A 17,469-nucleotide genomic window follows, 5' to 3' on the forward strand; every position below is an offset into this window, starting at 1 on the left:
TCTCATCTGGCAGTGTGGCACCAGTGGACCCCCGTTCCCATCAGGCACCCTCCAGTGCCCAACAGCATACCTCTCCTACACATGGCACTTGTTCTATGAACACCTCTGAGTTCCTTGGCTCTGCCTGGCCCAAGGAATCATGATGACAAAGTTCCCAAATCTTTCATTGCCACAGTTGGCTGTGTCCAGCCTTCTGTCTGAGCCCTCTATCTATCTGCTCTTTCTCCCTCTTCCCTTCCCTCTTCTTCAGTGTGCCAGGATCCTTGGCAGGGGCCATGGGTACACTTGCTTCTGCCAGATAGGCACGATTCCCACCTCCTCCGCCACATTGCCAGCACTGCCCACGAGCCAAGTTACACACACCAGAAATGTCATGGTTGCAGCTGTCCCAGGGGGAAGAGCCTGAGGCATGAGGTCATGGGGTTCACCTATCTCCCAGGGCAGAATCGAGGGTACCCTGTGCAGGTGGCATCCCCTGCATCTCCTGAGAATCACCTCACCAAAGGCCTTTGGTGTGAGGAGCACAGAGTCCCAGGGAGAGGTGGGGAGCTCTTGAGAGCCAGAACCCCCAGGTTGGAGGTGGCTGACTGGGGGTGGCCAAGGAGGGGCAGCTGTGGCTGCTGCCCTGGGGGACACCAGCTGGCTCAGCCCTGCAGGCCAATGGGGTGATGCCACCGCCAGCCTCTTGTTTATTCAGGCGGCTGGCAGGCTTTGCCATTCCCGTGAGGGGAATAAATTGTACTGCTCCTCCGGGTTCTCAGGGGCAGGCTTGCCTAAAACCCTCCTCTGTGGAAATGCGGAATAATGGCTCCTCATTGACATCCAAAAGGGGATGGGAGACTATAAATCAATGTGGAGGGGGACTCCCTAGGGCCCTAGAAACCCTAAGACTGGCGGAGGGGCACCCTTTGCCTCACAGTGAGTGTGCCACACCCACTGATGCACAGTGTTTAGGAATCTAGTGAGCTCTTCTGTCAAATAATAAGGATACTTAGGCCCAGCCAGCCAGTCCACCCAGAAATGTCAGCACCTTTAGTAGAGTCCTAGGGCCAGTGCTAGGCTGCAGGTGTGGATATTCCTCAGTGCGCTCCTCAGAGAAGCCTATTGACCTGACTGAGGAGTCAGTGCCTGCATCTGTCACATCACCCTGGCGGAGTTTGTGCACTTTTCACTAGTTGATATTTTCTTGTCTATTTCTTTGTCTATTGCCTACTTCCCCCTCATGGAGGGTGACCTTCACTGGGGCAGGATCGCAGTGGCCTTGCTCATGCTTGAACCCTCAGTGCAGCACTGAGCACGTGAACGCCTTAATAAAAAGGTAACACATTGAATCCCTGCACCTGCTGGGCTTGGTGATCTGTCTTAGGCTGTGAGAGCTACAGGAGCGGTATCCGCAGGTGTTGGTCTCACTCAGCAGGTGCTCATGGATTACAGAAATGCTTGAATCCCACTAAGGGGCCAGGAACTTTTCCCGTCAGTCCCAGAAAGAACTGAGCTCCTATAAAACAGCCCTTCTCACTCATTTCTGTCCGCTTTTCAAGCAGACAGAAAAAGCTTGGGGCTTGTGCCCCAAGCTTTCTCCACTTAAGGTGGTGCTTCTCAAACTTTAATGTGTATGCAGAGTGTCTGGGGATCTTGTTAAAATACAGATTCTGATTCGGCAGGTTTGAGTGGGCCTGGGAATCTGCATTACTAACAAGCTCCTTTGTGATACTGATGCTGCTGAACTCTGCACCACACTTTGAATAGTGAGGATTTATGAGAGTCCAACATTTCTGTATTTCTCAGCATCTGTGCATATCCTGTCATGTATCCTGAACCCAAACTGTAAGTATTCTCCGGCTTTTTGACATGCTTGGTGCTGCTGAGAGCTGTCTGTGTGCCGGGATCCTCTCTTGGTGTTCTTAGTGATCCAGCAAGTAAGCTGAAGAAGCAAGGGCCAGGAGGCCGGGTGCTGGTTCCGCTCTGCCACTTTTTTGTAGTGACCTTGAGCAAGTCACATTCTTGCTCTGGGCCTCAGTTTCCTCTCTGTGAAATGAGAGGTTAGGCATGAGTTCTTGGGTCCATTCCAGTTGTAACATTCTATGAAAAATAACAGCCACTTAGTCCAGTATGTTTCAAGCACACCCATACATATTAACTCACTTAATCCTCCTAACAACCTATAGGAAAAGTGCTAGTATTATCCCCATTTTACAGATGGGAACTTGAAGCAGAGGTGTTTCAGTAATGTGCCTGAGATCTCAGATCTAGCAATAGCAGCATGGAGGGGTGAACCGGTTTCCTTCAAAATCCATGCTTTTACCCATTACACTTGACCTCCTGATAGATAACACCTAGGAGTGACTCCGCACCCGGGAAGATCACTCATTCTGGGCATTCTTAAAACAAGATCTCTTTCTCATGGAATTTAGCTCTCACAGTTAATTCTGTGCAATTTAGAGAGGCTGGCTTAGCCTAAGTGCCGTGGAACACAGTGAGCCCTTCCAGTGCTTAGGATCTGGCATGCGATGAAATGCCATAAGAATGGCATGGCTGATGGTTCGGGAGCCAGGTTCATTTAACAAGCACCTATGGGGCTTCTCTGGGCAGCCCCTGTAGGAGCCTCTGGAGCCGCGGTGTCTGGGTGTCACTGCCTGGATATGCCCACCTCCCCTGGCTCTGCGCCACTGGGTCTTCCCTCTAGGATGTTAGTAGCATCCCACCAGGCTGCAGAGCTGTGCCTGGCAATGCCAGCTTTTACACTTCCTGTGTCTGTTTGTTAAAGAAAGATGGAAAGCAAACACATCCTCTATTTTGCATCATTGCTTCCTCAACCACATAAACAGGGCCCAAAGGAGAACATCACATTTGAAAATGTAGATGCTCATGGAAACTTTAGAATGAGGGCCAAAGTTGGATTTCAATATAGTCAAATCTCTTTAAAAATAACCAGAGGAAAAGGGGCACCTCTAAGTCTGTCGATAACTTTCCTTGATTTAAATCCCATTCAGTGTTCACCTTCTCTAGGAAGCTACCTGGGACGCCTCCACTCTCCTCCTGCTCTGAACTCAGGAAACCTCACATTTGGCATTTACAGAACCTGACATGGTTTCTCTGTCTCCAGTTATAGTTGCCATCTCTCCCACCCCACCCAGGTCCAGAACCCCAAGGATACTTACAGCCTTTCTTTCTGTAGCACTACACTTAGACACTCAAGAGGTACTCACCAGTGTTGGTTGACTGAAATGTAGCCTTGACCCTCTCTGGTATGAACCAGGTCTGGAACATGGCTAATTTGCCAAGTGAGGGGTCATTTAGTGAAACTATTTTTATGGGTAAATAGGAAAATTTGAAGCCAGCCTATCAATTTTCTGTGTAAATGATGCTTTTAAAATACCGGGGAATGGTTTGTGCTCATTAAAAAAGCAGAGTAGTTTTTTGTTGTTGTTGTTGTTGTTTGTTTTGTTTGTTTGTTTGTTTGGCCACCTCTTCCAAAATTGCTTAGAAAGCCCCTCTTTCATTAACTGAGCTACTGGTTCACATGTATGGGATGCGAGTGAATGGAATTCTTTAATGTTCTTCAACACTGGATAAGAGTGGACTATATACAAAGGACAGAAAAAGAACCTGGTGTCCTGGTGGCCCAGAGACTTGGCAATGTTATTAATAGAAAAGCTATGGTAGTTTGGGCAGTATTTCCTGTAGTTGGATATCCCAGCGCTGAGCTGCCCTGGAAATACTGCCAGGAGACCTGGTACTGGTGCTCAGCCCAGGGCTGGGCACACTCTCTAGCCCCAATCACTTGTTGGATGATTTCTCAGCCTGTCTGTTGTGTCTGTGTGCTCTGAGCGAAGATGGCTGCTAGCTGCCTCCTGCTTGTCTTCAGGGTGCTTTAATGAATCATCTTTTTTTTTTCCTTCTCAGGAAGTGTCTAAAAACCTCACCAAGAAAAACGAACAAATCAAAGAGGACATGGAAGAAATTCGAACTGAGATGAATAAGCGAGGCAAAGAAAACTGCTCTGAAAACATCCTAGATAGCATGCCAGACATCCGCTCAGCCCTGCAGAGGGACGCGGCAGCAGCCTACGCCCACCCAGAGGTATAGCCCCAGCCTCCGAGGGCCTCTGATCACAAGCCCTGGAAGCGTGATATCAGCATCTCTCCTCTGCATAGAACTTTTCAGGCTTCAGTCCTTTCACAGAGATGAGCTCACTTCATCCATACAATAGTTCTGCAGGTTCTGTAGATTTGATGAGAAGTTGACTCCATTTTACTTCACACTGAAGCCCAGAGAGGGTCAGTGAGTGTTGAAGCCAGGACTGAAATCTGAGTCCCAGCTCCCATTTTTTTCAAGATCTGATATCCCACCTTTGTGAACATCTCTTGTGTTTGTAAATAGGGAAGATATGCATGCTGGCTTGTCTGGGACCATCCTGGTTTACTCCTGCTGTCCTGGCATGATTTTTTTTTTTTTTTTTTGGATAGGTTCCAGCTCTGCCACCAAGGCTGGAGTACAGTGTTGTGATCATAGCTCACTGCAGCCTCAAATTCCTGGGCTCAAGTGATCCTCCTGCCTCAGCCTCCTGATGAGCTAGGACTACAGGCACATGCTACCGTGCCTGGTAATAAAAATTTTTTATTTTTTATTTTTTGTAAATACAGGGTCTTGTTATGTATTTTTTGTAAATGCGGCTGGTCTGGAACTCCTGGCCACAAGCAATCCTCCTGCGTCCGCCTCCCAAATCACTGGGATGACAGGCGTGAGCCACCGTACCTGGCCCTGGCATGGTTATTAATATCACCCTCTTTTACTCTAAAAAATGCCCCAGTTTGGAAACAAATTATATTCCCTCCCTCCTCATTTATAGCGGACTTTGTAATTTACTACATATTTTCATAACTATACCATGTGGCTGTCGTCACAGCTCTAGAAAAGCAGGCCAGACAGAGATCAATATCCTCATTTTACAGATAAGGAAACAGATCCAGCTATGGGCATGGTCTCCCTCTCTCAGTTGGGAAGTGGTGGCAGAAGGTCTCAAACCTCTGTTTCTTCCTACCCAGTTGTGTCCCTAGCACGAAGTTACCCATGAATGGATTGCTGCCTAATGTGATTTGAGTGATACCAAAAGACCTCCTTGCTTAAAAATGCCTCCCCATTTGGTGCCTGTTTCTTTTGGCTCCAATTACTACTAAGTTATGTTTATGTACTGATGGTTAAGTGCTACCATTTAATGTATTGGGTTATTTACTGAATTGTTGTCCAAGAAATAGGCATTAATTTGGGAGATAATCCAAAAGGAAGAGGAAATAGGTGAGTTTTGGTGGCAGGACTTGAAGAGTCCTATTAGCAAGACACATTATTAGCAAGATGGGTCTGGATCAAGTGTTATAAAAGGGATCACTGGGCAGCCAGGGGATGGCAGCATTTAAGAGAGACTTTGCTTATTTTAACTGGTTACCAGGGGTTGGTGGTAGATGGCAGAGTTGTGGCACACTGGTGCCCGGGGAGTGGGTTCCAGGTGGGCCATTGAGGGATCCCCTCAGCTTCGGGGAGTCGTTCTGAGTGTGGGTTGAGCAGGGCCTGGGACAGCTGGAGCCCCTGAGCTGGTCTGTCTGTATGCTGTGACGTGAAGAACTTTTGGGAAGCATTGCTGTGCAGGACTGTGTTGCCTGGGCCATTAAGAATTGAGATAAGAGAGGCAAGAAGGCTGGGTGTGTGGGCTTGAAACTCTTGGGTAGGGCAGTTCATCAAAGGGTGCCAGGCAGGCAGCAGCTGGGTTTGGGGATCTTGGGCACACGTGTTCCAAAGGCAGGACTGTAGGCAGATTGGGGCTTTTGAGGCAACAAGCCCTGAAAAGAATATGGTGCCTCCACCCTCCCCAATATGTAACTCAAAATAAAAATTCCAAACCATAAAATAGATATAAGAAAGGCCAATAATTTTCTGGCTTTGCCCATGATGACTACTTTGGTGCTTTTTTGGAAATATCATATTTCTTCAAAAATTATTTTGATTCTCATTTTTGGGTGTCCCTGACATGCTGGCTACTGATCAAGTGTTTAGTCTGCTTGGTGGATCATCTCTGAGTGGGTCTAAGCTCATAAACCAAGGAGCCAGAAGACATTTGGGCTGGAAGGGAACTTGAAGGCTCCCACTCGTTACACCTGGGCTCAGTGTCTCTTATCTCAGCCCACCTGGCATCAGCGGCTCAGCTGCCCAGTGGAGCCAGGCATCCCTTTCCTGCTCTGGCTTCCAGTTTCCCAGGCGGGTGAGCTTAAGAATTCATCTGTTGTCTTGATGACACATTATGTGGTATGTTCGGGAACCCAGCTCAGATTTCCTGAGGGCAAACAGCAAACCAAATCAAAAACACCAAACCCTTTTTCTCCTTGCTCAGCAAAGTCCCTTCCCCTCCTCCAGTCCCCATTCATCACGCTGCTGAAGTTAGCACAATCCTTCCCCACCAGGGCGGTGGGGCAGAAAGGGGAAATGGTGCCGGAGGCCCCAAGGCAGGATCTTGCCATCCCTCTCTTTTGTGAACCCCATGCCAAAAAGCGGGTGGAAGGGGTGCTGGGCTTGGTTGTTTATTTTCAGGGTTCCTGTAGATAATATCAGAGCTTTCTTGGAATGGTGAGTGATAATTTGTTGAGGGCTTCTCTCTAAGATGGTCCTTGCCTGAGGGGTTGGCATGGGGCTCTGGGGGCTGGGTTGGGAGTAGAGAGAGCAGGGTGAGAGTGGAGAGAGCAAGCTGGGAGTAGGAACATTCGACTCCAGGAGCTGAAGTCATACAGCAGACACTTGGATTCACAGAGAAAGGAAATTGAAGCTTGGAGGGGGCCGCTGCCGCCCAGTGCAGCCTGTCGCCAGTGGATCCGAGGAAATTATATGTTCTCTGGCAAGGGCTGTCCATGGTCTTGCTCCATCTCCTTGGCTGGGAGAAAGCACTGCAGTTCCCACCCTTCCCTGAGAGCCTGGAATTAAGATAGTTCCTGGGGTTTGCGGCGAAGAAATGACAACCTGCTTTTGCAATGCAGAGGGAGACCAGGGTCCGGTAATTAGATGCCCTTCAGCGTCTGAGTCACGGGCTGTGGCCAGGGTCTCCTGACAGCCTGCCGAGCAGCTCTTCCCAGTGGGAAATGAGGGATCTCCCAAGTCTGCTGGGTGGGAGTCAGACCATGACCCGGAAGACTAGGGGAGGCAGGCGAGTTTTTGGATGGCAGGCGAGTTAGTCCTGTGGTCACAGCTGCAGGCAGAGGCTTAATGGAAGGAAGAGGCAGGCTCTGAGGACAGGCAGCCTGGGCCTGATCTGAGTTGTGTGACTTAAGAACTGCCCCTCTCAGCCACTTAACTGATTGACTTTCAACCAAATTGCTGAACGACTCTGAGCCTCTGTTTCCTCATCTGTGAAGTGTGGATAATGGTATCTACCTTCCCCATTGTTGTAAGGGTTAAAAATAATACAAAGGGACATGGCCATAATAAGTGTTCATTAAAATATCATCTCCACAAACCAGATATTCCCTACAGCTCAGGTGGAGGTTACATCACCAGCAAGAACAGGGAATTGAGGGAGGGGCAAGGAGCAGGAGTTGGGGCTGCCCCAGGCACAGCCCAGCATGTCAGCCTGTTTCCCCGGGCAGACGGGAGGCTGGCAGAAGGATGTCCCCTACCTTTCAGGAGTCGGTCACCACTGTGTGCTGTGGAGAGAGAGATACACAACCCCATTGGTTGTGCCATCCAGAAGAACTCTCTTGTCATGAGAAAACAGGCACACGCTTGGGGGTGTCCTTGGGGGTAATGAGGACTCAGGGCTTTTTCCAGGCCAAATTGTAAAGATCAAAGCAAGAGCCTGGTTTGCTTCTTCCTGTGCGAAAGGAGCACATTGGCCGTGGTGGCCAGGTTCCTACAGCCAACATGGAGTGGCTAGAGGCCCTGCCCTGCCTCGGGGCACTGGGCATCTAGGAACACAGGTTTTGTTTCCACATGGGCTCTGCTCTCTGAGTGGCTTCCACCAAGGCCTAGAATTACAAGATTAAAGGGAGCTCACTCACCTCCCCCTGGTTGAGAAGGGAGCTCACTCACCTCCCCCTGGTTGAGAAGGGACCTCATGGTTCAGGGGGCTGCAGGAAGCCACCTCTTCATTATTCAGCCACTGGAGTCCTGGGGAGAGCAGGGCTGGGCCACGCTCCTCTCAGGCTCCCATACTTCTCTGATGGAGCCACCAGAGCAGCTGGACCCACCTGTCAGGTGGCCCTGACTTTGAGCACAGTCAGTTCACAGGTCGTATGCCCAAGGTCCTTTGCTTTCAAAGGTGGTTGATTATAATCCTGGACAGGGAGTCTGGCTGAACAGACTGACACAGGACCAGAGATCCTGCCACACTGTGGACACAGGGGCGCCTCCTTGGGCAGCAGCTCTGTGGAGGACAGAGTGGTCCATCTACATGATCAGAGCTGTCACAGGGCGCTCTCACAGCGCCATCCAGTTGCCCAGTCACTGGGCCATGTGAGCATCATTTGTTTTGACAAAATTAAATGCCAGTTAGTTACCAATGTAGATGATTCCTTGGGATTTGTTATGATTCAGAAATTCAATTTGACAAATATTAGGAAGCCTCCATCCAGGGGAATCAAAGATGAACAAGAAATGGTCTCTCTTCTTTCAGATTCCCATAGTCTACAGAGATAGCAACACCCCTAAATAGTGCCTGTGGAAAGCAGGCTAGGAGAGGTGCTACAGCAGAAACACAGACTTATATTCATTAGGACTTGTGTTCAGCTTGGGTAAGAGACCCAAATACAGTGCCTTAAACAATAGAAATGTTTGTTGTTCTTTCACGTAAAACAAGCTCTGGAGGCGGGCAGTCCAGGGCTGGCATGATTAGCTCCAAGATGTCGTTAGTGACTTTCATCCTCAAAATCCCCTCATGATCACAAGAAGGCTGCTCAGCTCCAGCCATTCTGTCCACATTTCAGTCCAGAGAAATGAGGAGGAGAGCAAAAGATGCCTCCAAGCTGAATCAGCCCCCCTTATACAGAACTTTTCCAAATGCACATCCCATCAACTTCTTCCTATACCCCACTGGCCAGAATTCAGTCCCATGCCCACTCCTGTAAAACCAGGTCTTCATTAGTAAGGAACAAGAAGGCAGGGAATTTGGGTAATCAGTGAGAAATCTCTGCCATAAAGCACAAAATGAGCCTTGGGGAAGATTGATTAATTCTGAATTAGAAGGTCCAGGAGTATTTCCTTGGGGACCTGAAATTTTAGCTGGGCCTTGAGAAATAGATAAATAAGTAGATATATGGGGGAAGGAGGTATAATGGCTTTCCAGGCAGAGAAAACAGGCTGAACATAGATCCAGTGGCTCAGGAGAGCCAAGAGTTTCAGTGACTGGAGTGCCTAGGGCGTGGGGTGCAGGGCACGCAACAAGAGAGAAGAATGCTGAGCTAGATCAAGATCAGTTTTACTTTGGACTTTATTCTGTATGCAGGGGGAAGGGTTTGGGGGCCGGGGGTGACGTGTGTTTTAGGAAGCCCATTTTGATTGCTGTTAACAAGCTTCATCCTGAGGCGGTGTGCATCCTGGTCCTTGGGCTTCATGTCCCAGCCCAGGCATCCTTCCCCTCACATGGATCTCACCCAAAACAACTTACGCCAGATCTAAGTCACCCAGCATCCCTAGGCCAGAGCCAAGAGGAGGACTGCATTCTCTGGGCAGTATGCGTCAAGCATAGCGACACTGATTCTGGAACCAGACATCCTGGCTTCAATCTGCCTTACCACTTACCTGTTGTGGGACCTTGGGAAATGTATGTAACCTCTCTGTGCCTCAGTTTCCTGAACTGTAAATGATCATGATAAAAATAGGTCCTCCCTCATAGGACTGATGAGAAGATTAAATTAGTTAACATATGTAAATGTATAAAGGACTTAGAACAGTGCCTGGCTCTTCGGAAGTGCTGCTGTTATTAGCACAGCCTTGGCTCCAGCCTTGCCCCGACCTGCCCACTGCCTCTCTGACCAGTGACCTGACCTTCCCTTGTGTCCCCTCTGAGGAGCAGTATGAAGAGCGGTTTCTGCAGGAAGAAACTGTGTCCCAGCAGATCAACTCCATCGAGCTTCTGCAGACGCGACCCCTGGCTCCGCCTGAGGTGGTGAAGTCACAGCGGCCCCTGCAGAGGCAGGTCCACCTGAGAGGCCGGCCGGCCTCCCAGCCCACTGTCATCCGGGGCATCACCTACTATAAAGCCAAGGTCTCTGAAGAAGAGAATGACATTGAAGAACAGCGTGAGTTGGGGTCAACAGGGAAGCCCCAGAGGCAGGGTAGGGAGGAAGTCACCATTTGGACCATAGTGGGCTGGATTCCTGGGAGCCATACACCCCTCCTGCATTCCAATTACTGCTGTGGCCTTGTTATCCAGAGCTCTCACTGCATTTCCTCACAGCTCGCTGAGTGGCCTTGGGCAAGTCACTTAACTTCTCTGGGCTTGCAGAAGACCATATGGCAGAGTGTGGCTGGGCTGGAAGGGACTTCAGTGCCCTCCAGTCCAGTCCTCCCCATTTGCAGATGAGAAAACTGAGGTTTGGGGGGACTGACTCGCTTAGAGCCACAAGGTGGGCTTCTCCACTACTTGCTCCTCCCTCCGGGGGCCCTGAGCTTCCTGAGTCTCCAGCACCTCCCCTTCGATCTCTGTCCTTCTTCATTTTTCATGGAAGAGAGACAATCCCTTTTCACATCACATTTACCTTGTTTCCTTAGGCTTCTTCCTCTTCCTGTGCTCCTCCTCCTCCTCTTGTCTTCCTTCTTTTCCTTGCCCAGCACTCCCAGCAGGCCCCCACTCTTCCCCTCTCCCCAGTGTGTCTGAGCGGGTCCTTCCCCATCAGGGCTGATGCAGTGGCTTCCTGTCTGTCTCCTTGCTTCTGCCTTTGCCTCCACCGTGTTTATTCTCCACCCAGTAGCTGGCGTCATCATTTTGCCCATGTGTGACTGTGTTTTTTTTGGTCATTTTTTTGTGTCGTTGATTTGTGGGAGTTTTTTACATATTCTGGATACAAGTTCTTTGTCATCATATGTATTGCAAGTATTTTCTCCCTACCTATGGCATGCATTTTTAGTTCCTTAATGGTATTTTGGATGAGCACATGAAGTCTACTTTACCAATTATTTCTTTTGTGGTTAGAGCTCTTTGTGTCCTCTCTAAGAAATGTTTGCCTCTCCATGTTCCATCTCTGCTCAAAATCCTGCAGCCTCCCCCATTTCATTCAGAATAAAAACTGAACTCCACACACAGCCTCTAAGTCATGCATGCCCAGCGCCTGTCCTCGCTCTGACCTCGCCTCTGCTTCAGTCATGCTGGCCACCTCGCTGCCTCTGGGCCGCTGCACACATGTCCTGCCTCAGGGCCTTTTCTCTGTGGTTATTCACCCCTGGAATCTTTGTGCCTGATGGCTGCTCAACTGACTCCTTCACCTCCTCCAGGCAGCTGCTCATCTCCCCAGCTCAATGAGTCTCATACTCACCACTTTATTCTTCTCTGCAAGTTTCCCTTCCCTTCTAGCTTGTTTGACCCTCTTTACCCTACGTTTTGTTCCCCATAGCACCTTCAGTTGCACAATCCTGTCTATTATCAAGTGTCTCCACCACTAAATAGAAGCTCTGTGAGGTCAAGGATCCTTGTTTTGTTTGCTGTTGTTATCCGTACTCCATAAACATGTGCTGGATGGATGGATTGGATGACTCACTTACTCCCAGCCATCGGGGTTCAGGACCCATGACTATGCGTCCTGCCAGTGACCCCTGAGTCCTGGGGGAAGCATGGCTGCAGTCTATTCAGAGAAACCTCCTGGAAATTCAATGTCCTTCCACCTGTGCTCCTGTCCACCTTCTTCCAAAATCCCAGCCAGGCCCCCTCTCTAATTCAGGCCGTCGTGTTAAGGAAAGGCACCCTCTCATTCACCTGTCCATTGCCATGTGCTCTTGTCGTCTGTAGGTTGTTTGTTTCCTGTGCCACAGTGAACCTTGTGTTTGTTTCACAGAAGATGAGTTTTTCAGTGGTGACAGTGGAGTGGATTTGCTGATTGAAGATCAGCTCCTGAGGCACAACGACCTGATGACCAGTGCCACCCGGAGGCCCGCAGCCACCCGTCAGGGACACAGCACTGCTGTGACAACCGACCTGAACGCTCGGACCGCATCCCGGTTCTCAGCACTGCCACAGCCCTCAACCTCAGATCCCAGCATCGCCAACCATGCCTCAGTGGGACCACTCTCAGAAACACTCCAAACAACCTCGTTGTCTCCAGATCCCATGAGGGAGTCAGTCCTGCAGCCTTCTCCTCAGGTACCAGCCACCACTGTGGCCCACACAGCCACCCAGCAACCAGCAGCCCCAGCTCCTCCAGCAGTGTCTCCCAGGGAGGCATTGATGGAAGCTATGCACATAGTCCCAGTGCCTCCCACCACAGTCAGAACAGACTCGCTGGGGAAAGATGCTCCTGCTGAGCAGGGAACAACCCCTGCCAGCCCCACGCTGAGCCCCGAAGAAGAAGATGACATCCGGAATGTCATAGGTAAGTTCATTGTACCTGGACTTGGTCTCCTGATCAGCTCAGGTAAAAGGCTGAGCCTGGAAATATGTTGAGAGGAGAGGGAGGCACCAGATGGTCAAAGTTCTTTATGGGAATGGCAAGTGGAGTTAAGCCTTTGACCAACGATTAGTTTTAACATCTAGGGTTTATGTATTGAAAATGTGCTAGTGGCAAAGGTGGGACTCTTTTTCCTAAAATAGACATATAAATTAATGGAGCCAAGATTTGGCTTCAGGAGTTAGTTTTATAAATATTTGTTGAGGGCTTTCCGTACACTAGACTTTGTGATGGCTATTGGGGTAACCAGTGATGAATAAGTGAATTTTTCTGTGGTAAGTTTACCAAGCCATAAAAGAACAAAGTGTTTTTACTGGGGGGAAAGTCTCAGATTCGTAGCAGAGTGAGAGCAGGGGAATAGCTGGGGCAATGGGCATCGGTGCAAAATCATGAGCCCCACCCATGGAGAGCATAGAAACATCATGGCACCATGTGACAAGTGCTGTACCAGAGGAATAGAAAAACAGAGAAAAGAAAGAAGGAATATTAGCTTGGCCTGGCTGCCAGGAAGGCTGAGGAAACTTTTCTAAGGAGGTGTCATTTGAGCTGGGATTTGAACGATGAATAGGAGTTTTCTTTTTTTTCTTTTTTGAGACAGAGTCTCGCTCTGTCGCCCAGGCTGGAGTGCAGTGGTGCGATCTTGGCTCACTGCAAGCTCCGCCTCCTGGGTTCACGCCATTCTCCTGCCTCAGCCTCCCAAGTAGCTGGGACTGCAGGTGCCCGCCACCATGCTCAGCTAATTTTTTGTACTTTTAGTAGAGATGGGGTTTCACCGTGTTAGCCAGGATGGTCTCAATCTCCTGACCTCGTGATCCGCCCGCCTCGGCCTCCCAAAGTGTTGGGATTACAGGCATGAGCCACCACGCTGGGCCTGAATAGGAGTTTTCTAAGCAGAGAAGGGAAGCCTCCTGACTGTTAGGTCTAAAAGAACAAGGTATGTTCCAGAAGCATGGAGAGTGCAGCCCTATTCTGTGCCTGGGAGCTCCATGGCCCAAGAGAACGCAGAGCAGGGAAATAGGAAAGTAGAGAAAAAAGGAACTACAAAAGGAAAAACAGGAGCTAGTTACAAATGTCTTTTCCAAAAAGAACTAAGCCAAACATTCATTAAATCACCACTGATCATGACTGAAAAATAACACTACTGAGTAATAATTTCATCAAAATATTTGTTGAAAAATACACTTGATTTGACAGAGGATTTGGCCTGCCTTATACATATCTTTCCCTTCTCCCATTTTTCTTGCCCTTGGCAGCCTCATTTCCAATCCTTCCTCAGCATAAGGTACCAGCTGCTGCCAGAGACAGGGTGTTTAAGGAGTACCTGCCAGGAGTCAGACACTGCTCTCTGCCATTGATAACTGTGTGACTTTGGCCAAATCTCTGCCTTCTCTGGGTCTCAGTATATGCTGTGGTTTTCCGCAGGAAGTTTACCAGGTCATGATACTGCTCCTCTTCTTCCATTCGTGGTGTGTATGTGCCTCTCTCTCTGTCTCTCTCTCCTTGTGGTGTTTTTTATTTGCTGTTCCATGCTATTGTAAGTAAAGATTCTTGTTGGGTGAAAGTTTCAGAATAATGGCAGAATGAGAGCAGTGAAATAGCCCATAGAAATGGACCCCAGGGCAAAATCTCATGAACCCTGGCCTGGAGGAAGCTAAGCAAGAAGGCAGTTCTTGGGCCTTAGAGGTGAGGGTGTGAGCAGGAGAGAATCTTTAAGTTTCTGAATCAGGGGTTCTGCTGTGTTTCTGCAGCCTGCCTTGGGGTCGGAGCAGAGGCTACCACTTGTGCACCAGCTCTGGGCAGCCTGGCCTTTGTGCTCTTGAGAACAGGGCCTGAGCCCAACACTCCATCTCTTCCTCTGCCATGGAAGTGAACTTCCCTGGGCCCCCATACTTCTACCATTTCAGCTTCCTGTCACCCTTGGGTGAGAGGGAACATCCCTCCAAATATTTAGGAATCTGGCCTCTGTCACCCCTACCACAATTTTCCAGAATGCTAAAACAGTGAAGACAGGCTGCAGGTAGGACCCACACACCTTGCATGCCATCAGGCAATGGTGTTTGCCAGCCTGGGAGCCTCTTCTGTCGGTGACTTCCTAGCCAGGAGTGAGTTGTTCACTCTCTCCATAACCTACCAACCTGGGTCCCAGAGCCCAGCCTCTCCCCAGCTGCCTCCCCAGGATTTTGCCATCAGCAGGCTTTTCTGGTGTTTTCAGGGACACTTATAACTCTTTCCCCCTCCAGTAGCCTGATGAAGATGCTGATGCCAGAGAAGCCATGTGTCCCAGCAGCCATTTACCTGGTGGTAGGAACGACATTTTCTCTTGTTCAATATTCTGTTTAACTAGAATAGCATCATCATGCTGACGATGTAAGGTTTGCTTAAAGACTAGCCCATGGCATTTTTCAGAGGGCTGGGGTTCTCACCTCTTATGTTGACTGCAGAAGAAATAGACATGGACACAGATGTAGTGTGTTCTTCAAATGCCAAGGGGTGAGAGGAGGGGGTGGCCCAGAGAAGAAAGGTTTGGCTGTCTAGGCGTTGTCTAACTTCGACAAGTTTGTTTCTGGGAATTATTTTCAATGGTTTATCACTGCCAAGTGCCTCCCTCTCGCTGCTGTTGGTGTGGATGAGATTTTCATACCCTAACATTCTCTACAGACCCCTGACTTGCCTGTATCTGGCCAAGGAAGACTGTGATGTGATGACATCTCCCAGTCATCAGTAAAATAAAAAGCTTTTGGCTGAAATAGACATGGGCCACTGATTTGCTACCTGGGAAAGCTTGTTTGCTGTTTGATGAATCCAGCAATTTTGATTTTTGAGCTATTTAAGATGTGGTTGTAAACAGGGCTAATTTTAAAAGAAAGATTTTATCCCATGGTTTCCAATCCTGATTTTGTGATGTCCTAAAATGTCTACCATTATCCTCAGGAGAGTTATAAAATGTTCAAAAAAAAAATCCAAAAACAAGTAAATTAGAATTCATTTTTGGCTGTGCAAACAAAACATTTGGCCATAGTGTAGCTCTAGGACAGAGAGAGGAGAAATGTTGTCAGTAATTGGAGCTGGGGTTTGGGTAGGATTGGTACCATCCGAGAAGGCGCTTCTGCTCGGGACAGCCCTGGCTTTGGGAATGGCTCAGGCTACTGCAGAGAAATGAAACTGCCGCATGGCCAAGGCTCTGCAGATTCCCAGACTTTAGCGACTACAATTCCTGATGCATCTTGTAGAAGGGGCTTGTTTGGAGTGGGGGAGGGCGGGTGGGAGGAGCAGACAAAGAGGACAGTCAGTTTATAACAATACCAGAGAGAGCCTGGCTCCTATTTGAATCTAGAAAATATCATGAACTATGAAGAATGTCTCCCCCACAAAGCAGATGACTGTAACCACCCCGAGGCTTGGCCAGCTGTGCTGACTATGGGGCGTGATGGCCAGTCCTGCCTGTCTCGTGTCAGGGAGGCTGGTCTGGGGCAGCCCAAGGAAGGCGATGCTGATATGGGCTGGGGCAGCTTCCAGAGCCTCTGCAGAGCCCAGACTCTAAGTCACTAGACAGGCAGCTCCCCCGGCCCCAGCTCCACTGGTCTCAGTCTCTTTGCTGATGCTCCTAACCCAACTCCCTCAGAAAACTGGGAATCCAGTCATCATATAACACAGGGGCTTCTGGCCCTAGAAATAAGGATATAAAATGGATAAAATATACCCTTGCAGGTGGTAAAGGACTGAAGTCTAAGCCTCTTGATGAGGATAAAGAGTCATCTAGTATGAATAATTCATCCACCACTACAGCGTGCTCGGCTGCGAAGATCCAAAGTGAACAAGAAGTGGTCACTCTCCCAAAGGTGCAGGGAGGCAGCAGTGACTGAAGTGGCCGAGCACATGGGAAGTGTGGCCGGCAACAGATGCACGCTGTCCAGGGGCATCGTATCACTTCTGCCATGGGGCTCCTCTCTGAGGGTGTTCCCCAGCTCACCAGGCTCAGAGGGCAGAGAAGAACTCTCCAGGCAGAGCCAAGAGCATGAGCCAGGGTGGGCAGGGAATGGAAGGCAGCCCAGGTACGCCAGCACAGATGGGGTCGAGTGAGGGAGAGTGATGGAATTCCAGGGTAGGGAGCTGGGGCCTGATGATGAAGGGAATGAGAAGTAGGGACTCAATGCTAAAAGAGATAGAGAGGGCTCTAAGCATGGAAACAATATTCGGATTTGGTCCAGTATTAAGTGGACCATCACACACTCAGGATGTGTGAGTGCCGTGGGTGTCAGGGATGCAAAGATAGATACGGCAGGGGTCCTGCCCTGGAGTTGCACAGCTTGTATTGAGACCAACACAGACACATGACTTCAATGCAGGATGGTGAGCACTGGGGGGCACAGGCCACAGTGGGTCACAGAGGGAGACTGAAGCAGCCCAGGACCCTCTTCCAGAAAGAGGTGCTGGCCTAGCTGTTTTGTAGCATCAGGGGAAATTAGCTAGGCAAAGAAGGAAGGTAGCACTGCAGTGAGAAGAACCAGAGCCAACAAGAGCACCGGGGCCCAGTGCAAAATGACAACATGGGGCCCGTGCTCAAAAGGCAGGGGAAAAGTGCCATGCCAAGTAGTAAATATAAAGCTCCTCTTCTTCCATTCATGGTATGTATGTGCCTCTCTCTCTGTCTCTCTCTCCTTATGGTGTTTTTTATTTGCTGTTCCATGCTATTGTAAGTAAAGAAATACAGGCATGCCCCCATCTTATTGCATTTTGCTTTGTTGTACTTCACAGAGAGTGCATTTTTTTACAGACTGAAGGTTTGTGGCAACCCTGTGTCAAGCCAGTCTACCAGCACCATTTTCCAACCCTA

General features: G+C 49.3%; 1 protein-coding gene across 3 annotated transcripts in view; it reads left to right on the forward strand.

The window, feature by feature from the left end:
- The window catches only part of OLFML2B (olfactomedin like 2B), a 41,057-nt gene that overhangs the window by 13,872 nt on the left and 9,716 nt on the right, over positions 1 to 17,469 (forward strand). The window contains exons 4-6 of one of the 3 annotated variants that reach the window (XM_009241567.4): positions 3,907 to 4,083; positions 10,049 to 10,277; positions 12,027 to 12,560. In XM_009241567.4, the coding sequence (XP_009239842.2) occupies positions 3,907 to 4,083; positions 10,049 to 10,277; positions 12,027 to 12,560 (940 nt within the window). Of the gene's footprint in view, positions 1 to 3,906; positions 4,084 to 10,045; positions 10,278 to 12,026; positions 12,561 to 17,469 lie in introns of all 3 variants that reach the window. The other 2 variants (XM_002809870.6, XM_009241561.4) reach the window with 2 other exon arrangements.

Source organism: Pongo abelii, chromosome 1 (genome assembly GCF_028885655.2).
Source record: "Pongo abelii isolate AG06213 chromosome 1, NHGRI_mPonAbe1-v2.0_pri, whole genome shotgun sequence".
Classification (NCBI taxonomy): domain Eukaryota; kingdom Metazoa; phylum Chordata; class Mammalia; order Primates; family Hominidae; genus Pongo; species Pongo abelii.